The sequence below is a fragment of the Hoplias malabaricus genome, chromosome 6, assembly GCF_029633855.1.
Source record: "Hoplias malabaricus isolate fHopMal1 chromosome 6, fHopMal1.hap1, whole genome shotgun sequence".
Lineage (NCBI taxonomy): Eukaryota > Metazoa > Chordata > Actinopteri > Characiformes > Erythrinidae > Hoplias > Hoplias malabaricus.
Window position 1 is genome coordinate 18,914,013 of NC_089805.1, and position 22,038 is coordinate 18,936,050.

The 22,038-nt window shown below is 36.3% G+C and overlaps 1 protein-coding gene across 5 annotated transcripts; it reads left to right on the top strand.

Moving 5' to 3' along the window:
* Positions 1-422: 422 nt before the first annotated feature.
* Positions 423-21,329, top strand: styk1a (serine/threonine/tyrosine kinase 1a). 5 transcript variants are annotated; one of them, XR_010803685.1, is made up of 12 exons: positions 423-552; positions 3,112-3,167; positions 3,772-4,110; positions 7,168-7,401; positions 9,630-9,811; positions 13,224-13,304; positions 14,309-14,523; positions 14,645-14,685; positions 18,662-18,758; positions 18,951-19,164; positions 20,348-20,398; positions 21,196-21,324. XR_010803685.1 is itself a non-coding variant. In XM_066675081.1 (11 exons), exons 2-10 carry the CDS (start codon positions 3,113-3,115, stop codon positions 19,144-19,146), a joined length of 1,440 nt encoding a protein of 479 aa, XP_066531178.1. In that variant the 5' UTR covers positions 423-552; position 3,112; the 3' UTR covers positions 19,147-19,164; positions 20,348-21,329. The 5 variants fall into 5 exon arrangements, 3 of the variants coding, with proteins under 3 accessions (XP_066531178.1, XP_066531179.1, XP_066531177.1); XR_010803684.1 differs by having other exon boundaries at positions 18,951-20,398; XM_066675081.1 differs by having other exon boundaries at positions 20,348-21,329.
* Positions 21,330-22,038: the final 709 nt, after the last annotated feature.

The window sequence follows — 22,038 nt, forward strand, 5'->3', positions numbered from 1 at the left end:
AGTCTGGGATTAAGCCCTGTGTTAGTTAGTATTTTAATGAAGATCCTCTATATACAATGGGTTATGAGAGGTTACTTGTTAACAAGGAATATATTTACTTTGTACATACAGTGAAATCTTTTGGTTTCATCTTGACAGCTCCAGGTTGGATCAGTGTTGGCAGGTGAAGCCTATAAATAAATGAATCTGATCTCTGTCGTACTTAGCCTTATACCATCTTAATAGATCCATGGTGACTCATCCCTGTCCATCCATAACATAATAAGGTACCAGAAGCAAAAAGCAAAATCCAAACTATTTCCTGTGTACAGGATTAGATTAGATAAGTGAGCACTAGGTGTGGTGAGGAGAAAACAGGGTTTGGGCAGGGCTTACATTTGGAGAGGAGAAGAAAGGCTGAACAAACACACCACATAGAGGCTGTATAAAGTGTAGAACTGGTGGAATATAATATGTCTTTGCCACTGGATATTACTTTTACAAATACAACCATGGATCACAGCAAGTAAGAAATGAAATACAAGTCTACACTGTGCTTACGGAGCATTAAACGTAAGTCTACTTCTAAAACTTTTTTGACATTTTGTATTAAACTAAGAAATGTAAGACATTATGTGCAATTTATTTAACTATGCCACATATTTCACTTTAATCAAATAGATTAATTAAACAAAAAATGTGAATATGATTACAAAAGACATATTTAACCCCTAGTAACACAAAAATAACAACACATCATTCATTTAAAAAAAACATAAAATACTATTACACAGAAGACACTAGTTACTGTTAACAGGCTTAAACAATAAATTACAAGAAACCTTTTATAACTGAAATTATTATTTTTAACAGCTTGTAAGTAAATTAAAATCCATCCCCACTGGGAACTTTTTTAGGCCATGGTGATTTATTTTTTTTTAGAGTTTCGGTTTATACTGTACAGCAATTTGTGTGTATGTGCATGCCAATGTGCAGAGTCACTTGTGTGCTCAAGGGAACAATGCAGCTGAACAGGTTGAGTGCGAAATACAGAGAGCAAGACAGACCTTAAAAGATGATTTATGCATATCTCAGAATGACCATGCATCATAGAATAAGTATGTCTGTGAAACAAGTTTGCATTGCCTCTTCTTGGTATGTGAAAATAATACACCATAGTGTCTCAATGCTTAAATCATGTTTGGAACAATAAATGTTTACTTCCTAGTTAATATATCTCTATATATTAACAGGAGTTTAAAAAAACATGTTTAGGCTTACAAATGATCTATCTATCTATCTATCTATCTATCTACATATATATATATATATATATATATATATATATATATATATATAATTTAAATGAGTCTGGATCTGCCTGCTGTTTTTGTCATGTCAGAAAGTATGTGATATAAAACCACTATGTCACTGCTCTCTCACATGATATGCAAATATTCCTGTCACTTTCAAATGTGTATTGGTGGTGTTTCACAAAAATATAGCTCTGTAGTTATTGTGATTATACTATATTAAAATTACTGATTAGCTCTATAAAATGTAATCATTATAGACACTAATGTCTTTGCATCATAACACCTATACTGTATCATAAATAGTTTTGGGACATACCTCGTAATTATTGAATACAAATGTTTAATTCAGTCCTTTTGCCATAGGTTTGTAAAATCACATACCTAATCATGCAGTCTGCCTTAACAAACATTTGTGAAATAATGGGTCATTCTACAGAACTCATTGAATTCAAGCGTGGTATTGTGATAAGATGCCACAGTTACAACAGCAAATCAATTTGTGAAATGTCTTCCCTCCTAGATATTCCACAAACACCTCTGAGTGATATTACTGAAACTTTTAAGTGAAACAACTCAGCTACAAAGAGTCAGATCATGTAAAGTTAGAAAGCATGGCACACACTGTGTAAAATTTGCTAATGCTTTGATGACTCACCACACAGCACCTGTGCACCAGGAGCTTTCATGACATGGGTTTCCACAACCAACCACTGCATGCAAGCCTTACCTTACCAAACACAATATCAATCATGGAGTGGTGTAAAGCATACTGGGAGCCAGGCCCTTTCTTCCAGCATCAGCGTCTGCACAAATGCTCTTGTGGAATGAACTGGCAAATTTTCCGACAGACACATTCCAAAATATTGTAGACACCCTTCTCAAAAGAGTGGAAACTCTTCCACTCCCCCATATCTTAGTTCTCTTGTATATGAAACAACAAAAATACTTAATATGAAAAGGGATGCTAAACACACTTATAATATGCTTTAGGGATTTTTGGATTATGGAGAATTTGATGAGAATTTGTATGAAATATATTTTTTATAATATATTCTATATGTTCAACTTAAAGAGGCACAACATACCACGTGTACACGTGGTCAAAGAGCAAATGACACCCCGCACCACCAGACGATGATAACTTTTTAGACTGCTTAGATACATTTTTTTATATTTTATCAATACTGAGCAATACATTCAGCTGTTAATTTAAAAAATTACCTTTAAAGTGTATTTACAGTAGTTTTATGTCATTTAATAGCTGGGACAAGCTTCATCTAATAATAAATAATTATATTGTCTACAATGTTGTGGATTCACTGTGATTATTTTAATACTTACTGTAGGTATTTTAAGCCTTTAAATTGACAAACTGATAAGAGTACAGGGACCAAATATCAAAAACAACACATGCAACTGTGCAAACAACTCTTGAAACCTAAGTGAAAATGAAATTGGTGTTTGAGCTAGCAAATTCAATTACAGCCTGCATGACAGATGCATGTCTAAGGGCCTTTGTAAAAGCTCGGGCAGCAGGCTTAAGCCACAGCAGATCAATGCTTGCTATGTACAGCCTCTCCAGGCTTCTACACCTGGCTTTTCCAGAGAGGGTTCCCAAATGCCTGTCATAGTGTCTGTACTCACCCTCTCTGTGCCAGAGATGACACTAAAACGCACAGTTAAAAAAAAAAATGCTCAGTGCCCAAATTTAATTCTAATTTAGCCTTTCAGCAGAAGCTGCCCAGACATTTATGCATGATCAGAACGAGCAATGGAATTATCAGCTGGTGACACTGAAATTTGTTTCTTTTTACAGCATGTCTAATTCATCTAATGTCACCAGTTTGTGTGCTTTCTCGGACAGGCTGTGTGGTAAGCAAGATACTCTTATTCCACTCATCATTTTCCACTGCAGTCAAATGTATTTCTTTACCCCTTCTTTTTTTCAGTTACAATCATGCATATTCTTTTTAAAGGAAAACCTGTCTACATAATCTCATTGGTACATATAATGCCAGAAATGGGAGAAATATAAATATATACATTATATTAACTACATTTTTAAAAAGATCCATATATCATTGCAGTTAATTTTTATTTGGCTCAAAGCATGTCATATGAAATATTTCAACATAACTGGCAAAAGATCTTCCAAGGAAATACTGTAAATCAAATTAGTATTGTTTGTCTATTTAACATATATTTATATTTCTGAAGAGCACTTGAATTTGAACCAATTTTAGGACCAGCCTTATTTTATGGGTCAGGAGTGTCTTTGCATTAGGTTTTATGCATTTTAAACTCAGCCTTTGTGGGTTTATTCTGGCTTAATATGAGATCAGTGCAATGCTGGGGTCAGTGGAGTTCACTTACTTCTGAACGCTTCAGATAGCCTGTGATTAATATTGTATCAAATTTCCATAATGTATACAGAAACCTCTCTTTCTCTCTCTCTCTCTCTCACCCCCACTGTCAGTGGCTCGGGATTATCAGCAGGAAGTAATAGTGATTCCTGTATTGCTGCTGGCTATTTTCCTAGGCACACTTCTAACTTTGTGTTTTCTACGACTATGCTCAAAGAAAGAGGTCCATTCTGTCACAACACATAGACAACAAACATATAGTCAGTCTCATACACACAGACAAAACAACCAACATCACACAGATAGTCAGCCTTATACACATACACACAAGGTACACACTCAACATGACACACATAGACATAATACACACACTGAACCACACTCACAACATCGACAGCATAATGCACAGAGACAGCACAGAAGCAAAAGGCAGCATCTGCATGGCATCGACGGTATGTATTTCCCATGTGTATATTTGTCTTTAAAAACGACACAAAAATGCCTGCACTTTATAATTGCAAATAATATGTTACATCACAATATGAAGCTTATCAGTTTATTTAGCATTTCATTATTTTTTAAGAGGTGTTGCTCGTTTACAGGTGGCATAGTGTAACTGCAGCATAATTAAAAGAGAACACATTAATTTTACAGAGGCTTTAGACCCACCCACATTTGTATATCAAAGCAATGTGCCACAGGTTTTTCATGACAATATTATATAATTAAGTGAATAAAGAAACAATTAATTAAAAGGAGAATTAATTAAATGTTTTTAATGTTTAAATGTTTGTTGTTAAATAATTTAAAACTGTAATAAAAGCTTAAATAATTGTGATTTATTTAATTGTGATGTATTATTTAAATAATTTAATTAATTATTTCATTATTTATATATTTATTTTATGCACCTTACAGTCTTGCACCATGAAATAATGAAACCTGTCAACATCATCCACCAATGCCCAGACAACAAGCATATATTGGTCCACTGGCATAAAAAGGCTGGCACACCACTGACTGTAGACCTGTTCTGGTCCAGAACAAATTACTGTTCTGCGTACAGGATATAACTAATTTTTAATCTCCTCAAACTGATTTTAAATTCACATAAATTCACACTTTTATTCTGGAAAACAAACTAATACAAATATTACCAGCAACTATGAGAGATATAATAATGAGTATGCCTAATATAAAATGATTATGCTAAAAATGTTGACGCTGTGCTAGATTAAACTTATTTAGTAATCTTATTTTTAAAGGATAACAAAAGAAAAAAAAAATGTAAATTGGAGTGTGAATGGAAAAGTGCTAAAATGTGGCATTTTGTCTAAAATTCTGTTTAATCACCAGTGGTCCCTCCAACCTTGCCCTCAGTGGGCCAACAGTAGTCCACTGTCTCCTTGCTATCAGGGTGGGTGGGCCTAACTCTGATCCAGTCAGATTGATTGGCTAGTTTGCGCAGTAAGGCAAGACAGATTGATCACATATGTTAGATTCATATTTCCGTCTACTAATAATAGTTTTAAGAGGCCAAAATGTTAGATCGATAGCCTGCTGTTGGCTAACGCTAGGAAATTTGCTTGCCCTAGCTAGCGCTAACTACAGGCTTTCTGTTGGGTGCTGGGGTGGAACCTGATGGAGTGGAAGATAACAGAGCAGCAAGGGTGTGTGACGGAGGGTGGATTGACGGAGGCAGATGCAAATGCAATAACACAGAATTTATTAAGGACAAGAAAACCTAACAAAACTGAGGAGAACTAGGAATGACTAAAGTAAACAACAGTGCAAGAGAATATAAATGAACATAGCTAGGTCAAGGAAACTGGGATAAGTACATAGAGAAACAACTTAAACAAAAACAGGATGAAACACAAAGACCTAAAACTGAGGTAAACAAAGGACTGAACAAACAGACTGATAAGAGACAAACAAAATATACACTGAAACTACTAGGGACTTGAAACACATGTACTAAATAGACAGACTAGAACACAGATATGTAATGTCCACCAACAAAAATACAGAAACAGGGGGCTTATAAACAAGAGCACAGACAAGGAACATCTGGGAGGGGAAACAAGAGGGCAGGACTACAAAGGAGACACAGGTGGAGATACTGATGACTAAGGTGGGGCAAAGGCAGAGACAAGGGAGGATACAGGAACAAAACAAAAACTATCATTAGTAGATGGAAATATGAATCACACATACGTGATCAATCTGTCTTGCGTTTACTGTGCAATCTAGCCAATCAATCTGACTGGATCTGAATTAGGCCCACCCATTGGATGATGGATGAAGTTGACAGATTAAATTATTTCATAATGCAAGGCTGCAAGACGCATGAAATAAAAATATAAATATTTAAATAATTAAATAAGTAATTTAAATAATACAATTCAAAAATATTTAAATGCACATTTAAATTATAATTACGTAAATCACATAATTATTTAGGATTTTCCTTCAATTTTAATTATTTAATGAATATATTATTTATTTATTTATTTATTATTATTTTTTAATATTGTCACAAAAAAACACCATTGTTTGGTAGCCCGAAAAAAATGAAAACACAAGCAGTTTTCTCATCTCTTCTATGTTCATTTTAGTGAAGTAATCAAACTATTAAAATGAACATACTAGAGCAAGCCACTAAAATCTCAAGACAGCGGCAGCCTCTCTCTTTCTTCACAGTGGATGCTTTAATGCAAAACAAATGTAAATTAAACTGTTCCACTATGTGTCTTTTTATTTGCAACATTAAAATAAAAATGCCCTTCTAAAATTTTACTATGAAGCATATCAATTTTAATATTAACATCTGAATGAAAACAACTGGATGAGATCTAAAAATATGGCTAAGTAAGCAGTGTCTATCATTTTGTGGTTCAACTTGTGACCCACCCTGGGGACTCACTCTGCCTGCTCCAAAACTTGGGCATGAGCACAAATTCTTATCCCATGTCAGTATGTTCTTTTCCAGGAACAATCAGTCTTGATACATCAAAGAATCTTTACATTTCTCTCAGTGGGAAATAGGTGGACAGAAAAGTATGTATGCAACTTAGGATAGGATATATAGGATAGAGTAGAGATGGAAAAAATTAGAGAAAAGAGAAAAAAGGGTGGTTCCTGAACAAAAACATAAACTAAGCTACAGAATACATGTGGACAAAAACAAAACTGTGCAACAAAAAGAGACAAAAGGCTGCAAAGGAGACAGATAAGAACCATATATCACAATGCATTTAATGCCACCCAGGGCTCACAAATAGAGTTATGTGAAATTATTACAAATATGTAGCTTGGTACATCAAACAATTAAAATCATAGTAAATAATATGAGGCTTCTTTACAGTAGCATTTCACACCAAAGCCCTCTGAATGGTTGAAAAATAGTTTAGAAATGTATTAGAAATATATTGACAGTGGAGTACCCATTTAATTAAGTATTAATAAAGTAATCTTTTTAACTAAGTACATTTTTTAATCCCTGACAGCTCCTCCGGAGTTAAACCCACTGGAGTATGAGGACATACCAATGACAGCTCCAGCACAAAGCCACAGGCCCAGCATTGAGTCTGCAGCACAGCCACTGTCCACAGAGAGGCAGCATGAGTCTTTTCAGTTAATTACCCCACTGATTCTCTCATTTGCAATACAACCAGACAGTAAAGTCACACTCTACAGAGCCACTATGGACCAGAGGGCAGTCGTCTTACGAGTCCTTAAAGGTACACTTTAAAAGATATTATATTTTCACTTAGGGTTTCTGCCCCTGTAATGTTTAATAGGAATTAAACAAGTGTTTTTTTGCTTTTGATACATTTTTGTTGAATGACACTCTAGGCTAATAGTTCTAATATCAAGGTTTTGCATTTACACCACCATTTACCACTTATTATTGTGATAGCACAGATACTGACTACATACTTGAACTCAAATGGTAGAGGTTTCTGATTTTTTAGTTTGTTATAAGCATGATTTGGCATGGGTGGCACGGTGGCGCAGCAGGTAGTGTCGCAGTCACACAGCTCCGGGAACCTGGAGGTTGTGGGTTCGATTCCCGCTCCGGGTGACTGTCTGTGAGGAGTTGGTGTGTTCTCCCCGTGTCCGCGTGGGTTTCCTCCGGGTGCTCCGGTTTCCTCCCACAGTCCAAAAACACACGTTGCAGGTGAATTGGCGACTTGAAAGTGTCCGTAGGTGTGAGTGAATGTGTGTGTGTGTCTGTGTTGCCCTGTGAAGGACTGGCGTCCCCTCCAGGGTGTATTCCCGCCTTGCGCCCGATGATTCCAGGTAGGCTCTGGACCCCCTGCGACCCTAAAATTGGATAATCGGTTACAGATAATGGATGATTTGGCATGAAATTCAGTTAGCAAAGAAAGAGGGTATGGCTCTACATGTGCTTTTCTCAGAACAGGAATCACAATAATACCAGTTATAGATATCAAGTATTTAATTAAAGAGTCAGACAATGGTAAACTTGCCATTGCCACAAGACTGAGCTTTCCAATGACACATCAATGAAGTCGGTAGAGCAATAAGGGCCAGACATGAAAATCACTCGCACCACACTACCTTCAGCTCACTAAACATACAGCACTCCAGTGAAATTCAATACCTCTGCAAACACTACAAACTTCAATCAGCTTCTCCACTGGACAACGTCCCACCAACGGCATTCTTGACAGAAAAGCGCAACATTAGTGTAAACAAGCACAAAGGATAAAATTTGCAATTATTTATTCTATTTAAAACACCACTCTGCTATCTTTCAATAACACATGAAATAAAAACTATCCAAGGTTATTACAGCAACACAAGGGGACAAGCACTTTTGATTTGTCTCTTGCTGCCACACAGCACCAAACACATCGTACTTCTGAGGCTCTCAGGGACTGCTTTGAGTACCACGAAAACCCCAATGCGCTGCTCAACTTATGCAACTGGTATCCACCAGACAAAACAAACGCCAGTGTGCAGGACCAATTAAATGTAATTACCCAGCCAATCAGTTCATTACACCACCACCGCTATACTACACACGACCAAATCAATTATGTAGCTTTACTGGTGAGCACTTCACTATTTGCCTCACTGGTGCCATCATAAGAAGGGTCCGGCGGAAAACTGAACACAGTTCGACAGGTCCTACCTGTCACAGAAAGTAAAGAAAACTATTGTAAGTCTAGGTCTAGACAAGATATATACATTTATGCAATAAAAGTTATTATTTTCCTCATGGAGAGTTGTGGTGGGCAGCATGGTGGCGCAGCAGGTAGTGTCGCAGTCACTCTCCAGGGACCTGGAGATTGTGTGTTCGAGCTCCGGGTGACTGTCTGTAAGGAGTTTGGTGTGTTCTCCCCGTGTCTGCGTGGGTATCCTCCGGGTGCTCCAGTTTCCTTCCACGGTTCAAAAACAAACGTTGGCGACTCAAACGTGTCGGTAGGTGTGAGTGTGTGTTGCCCTGTGAAGGACTGGCGCCCCCTCCAGTGTGTATTCCCACCTTGCGCCTGATGATTCCAGGTAGGCTCTGGACCCACCGCAACCATGAACTGGATAAGCGGTTACAGATAATGAAAGAATGAATGAAAGGCTTGGGGTCCAAAAGAACACTTGGAGAAACCACCTGTCTGTCTGCTCTAGCTTGAATAACTTCAAATCAGTAGGGGGTATCAACTACAAATTTTTCACGGTGAAAGTAGACCCCTGGAGACACAAGCTGAAAAAGAAAAAAGTCATGGGACTCAAACTCACAGACTCATTTCAAGCAAAATGGAGAAACATGGAAATTGGCTAAATACATATTCTCTATGGAGAATAAATACATATTCTATATGGAGAAACATGGAAATTGGCTAAATACATATGTCAGGTGAGAGATAATGGCTATGGTAAGAAAATAAAGACATACAGTCATATTTAAAGAATAACACATTAATTTATTTTATTTACACTACAGAAACAGCCAGTGCCAGAGACCATCAAAACTTCCTGGGATTTGCACAATTCTTGTCAGAACTGGGGCCTCATCCTTTTCTGCCAACTCTGCTGGGGGTGGTGACCATGAGATCACCACTGATCATGGTGCTAGAGGAGCTGGAAAACAGAGACCTGCTAGGCTTCTTATGGAAATGCAGACAGGTACCATATACACTTACTGGCTAATAAACACTACAGTGCTGTTTTACATGCATAAGTTATGTGCATAAGTAACATGCATGTTATTAAATTCATAGCTCTTCATCCATACAGAAACAGATGCACTACACTCAGTAATTGTACACACAGCAAATTCACCAGTGTTAAATCAACACTATTAGTGTTAAATTAACACTGTTAGTGTAAAAAATGTAACATTCTCAGTGTTAAGTTTACACTAATAGTGTTGATTTAACACTGGAAAATTTGCTGTGCACCTACAAATTAGGAGTAGAAAACATTTGAATAATTCTTCTTCATATTTTTTTTTATATTTATTATTATTATATATATATATTTATTTATTATTTTTTTATTACTCTCAAATAAATTATTGGATGAATAATGACTAAGATAACTCTGAATTTGTGAGGAAACAACCTACCTAGAAAATAATTTAGACAAATCACCATATTTACAAAATATGGTTACAAATATTACTTATTATAATTACTTCACATGCAGAACTCTCATAAAGAACAGGTCAATAGAAATGCCTTATAACAACTTGAAATACAATCCCTTCACATTAATTGACATTTGAAATAAATAAGGTTGATTAAAAGTATTTTTTTATTTTAATGTTTGTTTTATTTTTCAAAGAGTAATGAAAATAGAGGGTCATTTTAAATCACAATAATAATTGATAATGTTCTTACAGGTACTAGGGAGAAACATACATTTTAAATGACCTTTTTGTCAGAGATGCCAGTATAAGACTCTATATTATCAAGGTCAGTAGCACAGATCAGATCAAGACTGTGATAAATTGACGAATTCACATGTTGCAGTAGTCTTTTACAGCAGGCCCCTAGTGGTCGGTTTTATATCAATTGGCACAAATACTTTTTCTGGGTGCAAATTCGTGATGCATTTACGTTGCTGAGAGTGAAATAAATCAGAGTAGGATCAAAGGTCACTATGTGCTTTGTGTCCGCCATGTCTTCAATCACTACGAATTAAGCAAAAGGTTTTCTCTCATGTTGGAGGCACTGTGAGTGAGTGTGAGAGCTATATCAGAGCGGAGTGTGGAGTTGTCCGGAATAATAATGTTGAATATGTCAGTTTCTGAGCAATATATAGGAATGCCGAACACGCAAACACATCCGCGATACATCACTCTAAAAGAGGACTGGGGGTGACATGAATTGCTCAGGCCACTTCACTACGGTTAAGTTAAAGCAACAAATCGGAGTCTACACTGTCTGCATTAAAGTCTCAGAGTAAAATTATATTTGAAAATGACACCAGTTAGTGTTAAGTGTCTAAAGTGACACTCTTCTGCATTTTTGAAGGTCTGTAAACCAACACCAACAGCCACTAAAAAGGGCTAAAAAACAGATAATCAAATGACAACTTTTAATAAAAATTAATTATGCAACAGGATATCTGATATTAAGAGTTAATGGTAGAGATACTGACCAGGGGCCTCATTTAAAATGGATGCGTGCACACAAAAAATGGATCTGAAATGTGCGTACGTAACATCTCACGCAGAAACTGTGATTTATAAAGAAATATATTGCGTAAAAATGAGCGTATATTAGGAGTTGGTGTGTTCTCCCTGTGTCTGCGTGGGTTTCCTCCGGGTGCTCCGGTTTACTCCCACAGTCCAAAAACACACATTGGTAGGTGGATTGGCGACTCAAAAATGTCCGTAAGTGTGAGTGTGTGAGTGAATGTGTGTGTGTGTGTGTTTGTGTTGCCCTGTGAAGGACTGGCGCCCCCTCCAGGGTGCATTCCTGCCTTGCGCCCAATGATTCCAGATGGGCTCTGGACCCACCGCGACCCTGAACTGGATAAGCGGTTACAGATAATGAATGAATGAATGAATGAATGAGCGTATATTTAAGCAAGTTTTGACCCATGCGTAGCCACTTTGCAGAGAGAGCACAAATTGGTGACATCATGTGGTAAAATAGAGAATTACACGTAAATGTGCAAATCATCGTCATACGTATCAGTCTATACTGCATAAAGATTAAAAACGAAGATTAAAGAAGGATTAAGGAAGATTAACATTCACTTGTTAATATAATTTGCATATAAAAAATTCATTGCTTGCTGTATCTCATTCTACTTTTTTTGTAGTATATTATCTCACTGTAAAAAATTATTTACAAAGCCCTTTCTAAACACTTTTTTGAAAAGTGCCATTAATTGTTAATTACTATTATTAATTATTATTATTATTATTATTGTTGTTGTTTAATTTTTTATTATAAGAAAATAAACTCCATAATTAACAAGAAATGGTTATAAGCTGGTAATAGCTGCAGATAATTACAAACCTAAACAGCTGTAACTTGCACATATTCACGGGTCTATAAATAGGCAAGAGGCTCAGTTTTCTCATGATGAGCAGAGAAGCTCATAATTTAATATTCACAAGGTTATTTGCATTGACAATTTATAGGCAAATGTGGGCGTTACTGAGGCAGAACATGTGGCTGCACACATGCACATGTTTTGAAGTTGAGATTTATAAAGAGAAAACATGGTTTTATACATTTTTTTTTGGATTCTATTTTCTTGTTTTTTTTTGCAAATGCACACTTTCACTCCAGAAACCACACAGAGTTTTATAAATGATGGCCCAGATCACTAGCTGCTTCAGTTATCCCTATAGGGCTGTGCCCAAAATTAATTAGTGCCTTATGCACTTCATCTTGTGCACTCCATAGTGAGGGATGTAGGGAATAGAGTACTGGGGAATTGAACATGCTTCATGTTACATATGATGAAAATACATTGGGGTGAACCTTCCTGGAACCCATAGAAAATGAACAGAAGGCTCTTCATAGGCTCTTGATAAAAAAAAAAACCTTACCATGAGGGAGCAAGACGTTAAGGACACATTTTAAAAATAAAACCAAGACGTTCTACAGCAAATAAAGAGACAAACTTGCTCTTTAATAACTAGATGTGACTGCTTGCTTCTTTTTAAATGATCAAAAAGTTGACCCCACATATTATCAGTGTTATCTGATACCGTGCAGTATGTATCTAAGAACAGATTGTAGGAATGTCTGATAAACGCAATGTTTGAATGTACCTTAAAATAATACTGCAAAATATTACCCCACACAAATTTTTGCAATTATTGTTACTGCTAATTAGTCACTGCACTGAATACCAGCATGTACAATTGTTAAATATTTTGTTTTTTTATTAAAGATAAATATATATATATATTTTTTTTCTGTTAAAGTAATTAAATGAACTTCAAATAATAAGAAAGACAAATGACACAGATATATAAACACAGATTGTTTATATATTTGCCATATACAAACACTGCAACAGGCAATGATGATTTTTGGTGTGGCATAAATTCACTCTCACAAATTCACAGGACCACCAAGGTGTGGCAACACCATGTGACCTGACAGAGAAACAGATTTTCACAATGGGAGGACAGATTGCCTCTGCTCTGGTCAGTGTTACCTCAAATCATGTCATATTGTATTTAACAGCCATAAAATTGCACATAAAATCCATTTGTGTATACAGGATAAATCTGCATGTTTCTTCAACTCTCCAGAACATATTAATCATTGTACCGTACCAGTGCTTGACAAATATTAAATATCAGATACATATTCAGTTGATATTCAGAACTACTACCTTGGCAAAAACTATGGAATCACTTCACTTAGAGCAGTGGGTCCCATTTTCTGCCTTTTTTTCCCTTTGGAAGTTGTGGCCTGAGAAAACTCATCATCTGCTGCATGTTTAGCTCTCACAAACTTGCTCAAACATGCATAGTTCATAATGAAGCATATAAAGATGATTATGTTGGGCTATAAAAAGGAAACTGTCTATGACAAGGTGCCACCCTACAAAGCTGATCTGCCACTAATTAAGAGGGTGGATCCAGCTTGTTGCAAAATATTGTTTTTCATTAGTGAAGTCTATAACTCAAAGAATTCTAACCACCCCAAAACCAGTGGGGGAGTAACAAATTACTAAATGTGAATTTTGTTGATAATTTCATAATTTATTTCCTTTAATTGATCTGGAAATTTATATCATATAGCCTATAAAATCAGGATAAACATGTAGTAAATATGCTGCAATGAAGAAAAAGCTGAGTGAACATCCTGTTAATTTGTGATTCCATTATTTTTGCCAGGAAAATATTGCTCACTGTCTCGTATCTGTTTATCTGTGAATTAGATTCACCTGCTACTTGTCCATGGTGGATGTTTTTTCATTTTTCATTAACTTAAATTTTTGAATACTTAAAATATACTTGAATACCTAAAGATATATTTATTTAATTTAACAGATTAAATTTCAAAACATCAGAAGAGATCAAAAATTCCTCTGCAAAAATATAGTTGCGGAGCCATTTTACTTAAACTCTACAGTCTTAACGATGACACTGTAACCTTAAACACCGACCATCAGTAATCTTGAATTTGACTTATGCTTCAGGAGTATTTGCATAGCAAGAACTGCATACATGGCAACATTGGGGCACGAAGTGTCCTGGTGGGTCGAGACCTCTCAGTCAAGCTATGGGGTTTAGGCCCAGCTTTCCGTAGAAAGGTGAATACGCCATCGGTAGAGGAAGTGGAAGAAATGGAGATGAGGAAGTGGCAGGCTCCAGAGGTGTTAGCTCGTCAACCTGTCAGTCAATGCAGTGATATGTGAGTAGAGATATTCATTTTTTATTTGCTTGCAGCATCATATGTTTGTCAAGAATCTAGTTTTGATGTGTACTTCTATTCTCTTTGTAGATGGTCTTAATGATATTCTATTCTCTTTTAGATGGTCATTTGGCCTCTTGCTATATGAAATGGTGACTTTAGGTGAGTTATTCGAAATGGTCTGTTTTATCTTCCCTGAAAAAACTGAATGGTTTTAAATGATTTAAAGAAAAGTGCTAGAAATAAATCTGCTTTCAACATGAGACTAGGTAAATAATAATTCATATGTTCAGAGAAGGGGCAGCATGGTGACGCAGCAGGTAGTGTTGCAGTCACACAGCTCCAGGGACTTGGAGGTTGTGGGTTCAAGGGCCACTTGGGGTCTGTGAGGAGTTTGGTGTGTTCTCCCTGTGTCCATGTGGGTTTGAACGTTTAGAGAAATATTTAATCAAGTGTGCTTAGGCAAAATACATAAATAAATGAATAATTTTTAAAAAATCCAAACGACAATGAAATCATATGCTTTTGATGAGATTAGTCCACCTTTCAGCCTTATTTTTAATCTTGCTTTCATTTTTATTTTGGGGAACAATGGACACTTGGACATCTATGTCAAATTAAAATTCTTAAAAATAAAAAAATTAAAAAAGTAGGAGTAGGTGAATATGTAGGAAGCAGTAAGGCTAAGACAATATTTGAAAACAATTCTACCAAAGTAGTCCCACCCTATACATTCAGCCATCCTTTCAAAGTCACTTCTGTAAAGCACAGGAACACAACAGCTTGATAAGTCACACAGAGAGTGCTGCACAGTCACCATGAAACCACATAAAACCTCCTAGTGTCTCATTCACATACAAGAAAACACTCAACAGCTACACTCATGTGCCTTCTTGCTGACCCTCTGGATTTATCTTTCTCTACCCCATGCTTCGTTCTTTGTTTATCCATAGCTACTGCACCTCTTTTCTGCATGAATGGGGGCAGAGTGATGTAGTGGGTAGACAGGAAAGCCAGCCAATCACCTCAGTCCAAATAAAATTATTGTGTAACCCGGGTGCTCTAGTAGGGGGGAATTCTAATAAGTGCAGGAAGTTCAGTTCTAAAGGCTTCTGGCTCACTACCCTCTCTAAAAAAGGGGTATATATATACAGCTCAAAGCTGTTAGGTTTGTGAAACCTTTCAGTGTCACCCAGTGGTACTTAAATTTGCATAAGCTAGGTTCGCAACAGAGACATGTTAATTTACAGGATGTACCACACAGCCCAGAAAATGATGCGACAGAACAGGGTAAGATGTATTTAAAATGTTGGTTGCATTTAGAACACAATGAATCTCACTTCCTTTCTTTTAGATAAATGAGAAAGATTCACACTGAAAGCTGTATTTTCTAAATCTGAACTAAAAATAATTTATAACCCACCAATTTGTGATTATGAAATTTTACAGTGTGTATACATCATACGCACAATGAAATCTGGTACAAGAAAAATAAAAGGAGAGATCTCCAAAAAAAAAATTAACAGGAATGGATCCAAACAAAAACAATGTCCCAAATACTTTTTTGTCCTACTGAGTGTCAATGGAAATGACTGTGCCAATTGGAAGAACCAGGTCTCCATCTAGATGGTGTAAGCAGGAACCGGTTCCCCAGTTGGAAATGGTCCTCAAAAAAAAAAAAAAACAGTCAGGATTCACTAGCTCAGATACAGGGGTATTTCCCACTCTCATACTCAGAAGGCAGGAAAAACAAGCTTGCTCGAACTCAGAAGACAAAATTAGTTAATTCAGGAAAAAAAATGAGCTCTCCTATTTGCTCACACTACAAAGACTACAGAGACAAATGTGTTTCACTCACTGAGTGTCAAAATGGAGGAAAAGTTTATCTGCAGTTCATCTAAGTTGGGAGTGGCTTCTAAATGGCTAGTACAACCCCTGGCAAAAATTATGGAATCACCAGTCTCTGAGGATGTTCCTTCAGTTGATTAATTTTGTAGAAAAAAAGCAGATCACAGATATGACAAAAAACTAAAGGCATTTCAAATGGCAACTTTGTGGTAGCCAGTAACAGTTAGATTTTTAGAACAAGCACAGGGAATAAATTATGGAATCACTCAATTCTGAGGAAAAAATTATGGAATCACCCTGCAAATGTTCATTACAACACTAACACCTGCATCAGATTAAAGCTGCTCGTTAGTATGCAGGTAAAAAGGAGTGATCACACCTTGGAGAGCTGTTGCATCAAGTGGACTGACATGAATCACGGCTTCAACACCAGAGATGTCAACTGAAACAAAGGAGAGGATTATCAAACTCCTTAAAGAGGGTAAATTATCATGCAGTGTTGCACAAGATATTGGTTGTTCACAGTCAGCTGTGTCTAAAACCTAGACCAAGTACAAACAACATGGGAAGGTGGTTAAAGGCAAGCATACTGGTAGACCAAGGAAGACATCAAAGGGTTAAGCCAGAAAACTTAAAACAATATGCCTTGAAAACAGAAAATGTACAACAAAACAAATGAGGAACAAATGGGAGGAAACTGTAGTCAACGTCTGTGAGAAACTGTAAGAAACTGCCTAAAGAAAATGGGATTTACATACAGAAAAGCTAAAAGAAAGCCATCACTAACACCTAAACAGAAAAAAACAAGGTTACAATGGGCTAAGGAAAGGCAATCGTGGACTGTGGATGACTGGATGAAAGTCATATTCAGTGTTGATTCTCGAATCTGCATTGGGCAAGGTGATGATGTTGGAACTTTTGTTTGGTGCTGTCCAATGAAATGTATGCAGACGACTGTCTGAAGAAAACATGCAAATTACCACAGTCATTGATATGGGGCTGCATGTCAGGTAAAGGCAATGGGGAGATGGCTGTCATTACATCTTTAATAAATGCACAGGTTTACATTGACATTTTGGACACTTTTCTTATCCCATCTATTGAAAGGATGTTTGGGGATGATGAAATCATTTTTCAAGATGATAATGCATCTTGCCATAGAGTGAAAACATTTGTTGAAGAAAGACACATAAGTTAATGTCATGGTCTGCAAACAGTCTGGATCTCAATCCAATTGAAAATCTGTGGTGGAAGTTAAAGAAAATGGTCCATGACAAGTCTCCAACCTGCAAAGCAGATCTGGCAACAGCAGTCAGAGAAAGCTGGAGCCAGACTGATGAAGAGTATTGTTTGTCACTCATTAAGTCAATGCCTCAGAGACTGCAAGCAGTTATTAAAGTCAGAGATAGTGCAACAAAGTACTAGTGATGTGTTGGAGTGTTATTTTGTTTGTCATGATTCCATAATTTTTTCCTCAGAATTGAGTGATTCCATAACTTATTCCCTGTGCTTGTTCTAAAAATCTAACTGTTAACTGGCTACCACAATTATTTTTCTTGATTTCTTTTAGTGTTTTGTAAAGCCAGGAAGTTGCCATTTGAAATGCATTTAGTTTTTTGTCATGTCTGTGATCTGCTTTTTTTTCTATGAAATTAAACAACTGAAGGAACATCCTCAGAGACTGGTAATTCCATCATTTTTGCCAGGGGTTGTAGTCTGCAATAATCCTGAGATATCTGAAACTGGAGCTATGTTACTGGGTTGTTCTCTGAGCATTTTACTAGTATTTCCTCACACACACTGCCGATTTCATCTGTTATTTTCACGCTATCATTATTATTTTACCCCAGCAATTAACATGGGCTACAATTGCACAGAGGTTTTACAGTACTATGGCCTATATAGAAAAGGATTTTTGAGCAAGGATGGAGTGAGGTTCACCACTTTGTGAACAACTGCCTGAACAAATCTCCCCACAGTTTAAGAACAATGTTTCTCAACATACAATTGCAAGGAATTTAGGGATTTCATCACCTACAGTCCATAATGTCATCAAAAGATTCAGAGAATCTGAGATGGACTGATGCAAAGTGGAAAAGTGTCCTGTTCAAATTGTATTTGGGGGGAAAAAAATTGTTTGAACATAAAATATCTTGTCTTTGTAGTATATTAAATTGAATATAGTTTGAAAAGGATTTGCAAATCGTATTGTTTTTAATTGTTTTACACAATTGTAAATTGGGGTTGTAATCCAGCTTGTCAACTTAAATTCCCTTTGTCTGTTCTGCAGGAGATCCTCCATTTCCTAGAATAATGCCCAGTGAACTCCTGCAATACTTACAGAGAGGGAAAACCTTAAAAAGACCCTCCAACTGCTCCCACTCACTGTAAGTAAACACAATTGCCAGAGTTGATTATACTAATTAAAAACACACAAAACAGGCAAAATCACATCTTAAGCTCTGTGATTTTGCTCCACTTTGGTAACTTAACATAACATTTGGTAACTTAACAGTAATTGTATAAATACAATTTATGCATACTAAATATTTAATGATTAAAAGACACTCATTTGTTAGATACTCCATCATGAAGGAATGTTGCCAGTGGAGGCAACAGGATCGAGCCTCATTAGCCGAAGTGATTTCAAAGCTCCATTCCAGTGAAAGAAGTGCCAATGACACAGTGGTACTCCGAGTTCCAGAGCCACTGGATATTGAAAAGTACATGCGAGAAGCAGGCTATGGACAGACATACAACTATGCTGCCCTCTAAGATGAGAACACTATGCAGGTAAAACAGCTGCACCAAAACTTGCTAGAAAGGTCTGTTTTAATCGGATTGCAAGGGAACTTCACTGAATTTGAAGTAATCATTGTTTCTTCAGCTTCAGGAGGTCACCGGATAGTAGCTGTTGTTGCCAAATATACTTCATAAAATCCTTTTTTTTTTTCTTGTCAAATGTGTCACTGGTCTATTTAACATAATGCTAAATAGACCAGGACAAATATGACAAAGTATAATTTTCTTCTTTGGTCTGCACAAAGGGATCAGAGGAAGCAAAGTATTTTGCACACCCGCAGTTGGTCCGTATTTGCTTGTTGCTACTTCTGCATATCTATATGCTGCAATATCATTGCACAACATTTATACTTTAATGTCATCGTCTGAGAGATACCAGATGAAAAACACTTAAATTTTTTCAGTAAAAAATTGTGTAAATATCTTACTGTATGACCCATATTGTGGTGCAAACTAACATATGATATTCTTACAGCACTGGCATTCAAAGTAATGTCCCTTATTAGCTTATGGATAAATCTTTGGGTATAAATCTTAGCAATTATATTTCTCATTTCAAATCTACAGACAAGATTGTCAATGTAGCTGATATGTGGTAAGCATATTGGCATGGATTGGCAGGGCTGCTGCACATTGGTGCTGGCTGATATGGTTTAATATACCAAAGAATGTAAAGTGCTTTCAGTGTCTATATAAGCTCTATAATTGTAACTATAAACCAATAAATCATCAATCAATCAAAGATTTGTGTGCGCCATGTAGAATATACATCAGAAGCATTCCTTGTAACACCTAAGTGTCATTTAAAATAGATCAGACAATTCAAAATAAATTTTTCAAAACATAAAATATATAAGTAAATGTGATCTTGTGTTTTTACAGAAATTCAATGATATACTGACTTAAATTTTAAATAGTACAAGGATACTGAACTTTGTGATTATTAATATTTAAGCTTCTTGTCTAAGTGCTCATGCACACTGACAACAGACAATCTATTAAAAAATATTGCAAGGACATTATCAATATTAAAATTTTGCAAACATTAAATTACAAATATTCAGTACACACACAGTGACTGATGTCATATTTACAGATTATTTATAAAAAAAATTTCAGACAAAAGATATTTTTGGAGATTTTATGAATCTCATGCTTTCTTATTTGACTACAGGGTCTTAAAATAATTGAAAAGGCTGCTGTATTTGTGAGACATCCTTAACAAGTAAGTTCATGTTCACACTTAGCAGGTTTTTGCATGACTTTCCAAAGAAGTATGCTGGAAAACCCATGTCACTTGACACAGCTATGCATCAATGTTATACAAAAATCCAAATGTGTTCTCTGCAACAAAGTTCATCACAGATGGTCCAAAAGACAATGGAATCATATGCTTATGATAAGAAAAGTCTGTTTCCGAGTCTTTTTTTGAGACAATGGATATTGGGTTCTCTGTGTCAAACACAAAAGGAAACATCTGGATGTTTATCAGGGAAAGGTGCAAAAGCCAACAGAGATCATAGTATACAGTAGGCCTATAGCATGGGTGACTTGCAAATGTGTGACCATACTATTGACATAGAGGCATATACTGGGACTTTAGACAGACAAATGCTGCCATTAAAGTGACATAATTCCCAAAAAAGTCCATAGTTATTTCAGCAAGCCAAAGCCAGGCTTCATTCTACACGATACCTTTGTCTGGTTTTCTTTCTCCTGTCTCTCTCGTGCTTTGAGATGTCCTGCTGCTCTCCAGGTGTTGCCCTGATCCAGCCCCTGTGTATCCTGTACAAGATCCTGGCCTTGTCTCATCTACACTATCATACTTGGCCATGCTGTTTTATCTCAAATTAACTCTGCACCTACTTTTAACTCACACAGAATCCCTGATCACCTTCTCCTTCCTCAGACTCATACATCACTAATATACTACATTTACATTACAATACCCCTTCATCTGTCATCATTTCACTTTTACTTCTGTTTTGTTCTCCGTTGTGTCTCCGGTGTCGACCCGAGGAGGATGGGTTCCCTGTATGAGTCTTGGTTCCTTCCAAGGTTTCTTCCTCGTGAGCTGAGGGAGATTTTCCTTGCCACTGTTGCCCCTGGCTTGCTCATAGGAGGCTTGGACCCGGAACTCTGTAAAGCTGCTTTGTGACGACTTTTTGTTGTGAAAAGCGCTATATAAATAAAATTTGATTTGATGATACAAATAGGAGTGTATGTGCTTGACTGGTTGTCTTTGAAAGCTTGAGATTATTTTTGCTACCAAACCAAATATTCTACTACATCCAGAGTAGTACTACATCCATCTCTAGTATCAGACCAAGCTTAGCAATACAACAAGCACTTTGATTCCTTTTGATAATTCTGAATTAGTTAAATCAATTTGTGGTGCTATTTCAGTACTTATATTCAGCTTCCCTGCAGCACACTCCTAATTAATCCTGGCCTAATTAATTTCCCCATCTACAACACTGGTCTAGTTTAATTCCAAAAGCAGTCTCTTATTGACTTAAAATAATTCTGTTAGAAAATGACACAGACCTCAAATCACACCATTAAAAAAATCCATCTGAATTACAAATGTGTCATTACAAATCTGAAACAATATCATACCAAATAGATAAAAGTTTAAAATCTGAAATTCCTGGTTGAAGCATAAATGAAGGTCCAAAATTCAGTTGTTAATGTACACACTGTTTTTCTATTACTTATTATTAATTATTTTGAAATTGTACCTGAAATTGTCACATAATTAGGAAAATATCAAATCTGGTTCAAAAACATTCCTTTTATAAAATTAAATATTGCTTAATTCAATAATTTTCCAGTATTGTTCCAATTCTGCATTGGATGTGCACA

What these genes read in the sequence shown, in the direction of transcription:
- styk1a (XM_066675080.1), top strand. Translation starts at nt 3,113, where the DNA reads ATGTCTAATTCATCTAATGTCACCAGTTTGTGTGCTTTCTCGGACAGG. An exon ending in CGTCTTACGAGTCCTTAAAG is followed by an intron (nt 7,402 to 9,629) that starts GTACACTTTAAA and finishes TTTACACTACAG; the next exon opens with AAACAGCCAGTGCCAGAGAC. An exon ending in TCCAACTGCTCCCACTCACT is followed by an intron (nt 18,759 to 18,950) that starts GTAAGTAAACAC and finishes CTCATTTGTTAG; the next exon opens with ATACTCCATCATGAAGGAAT.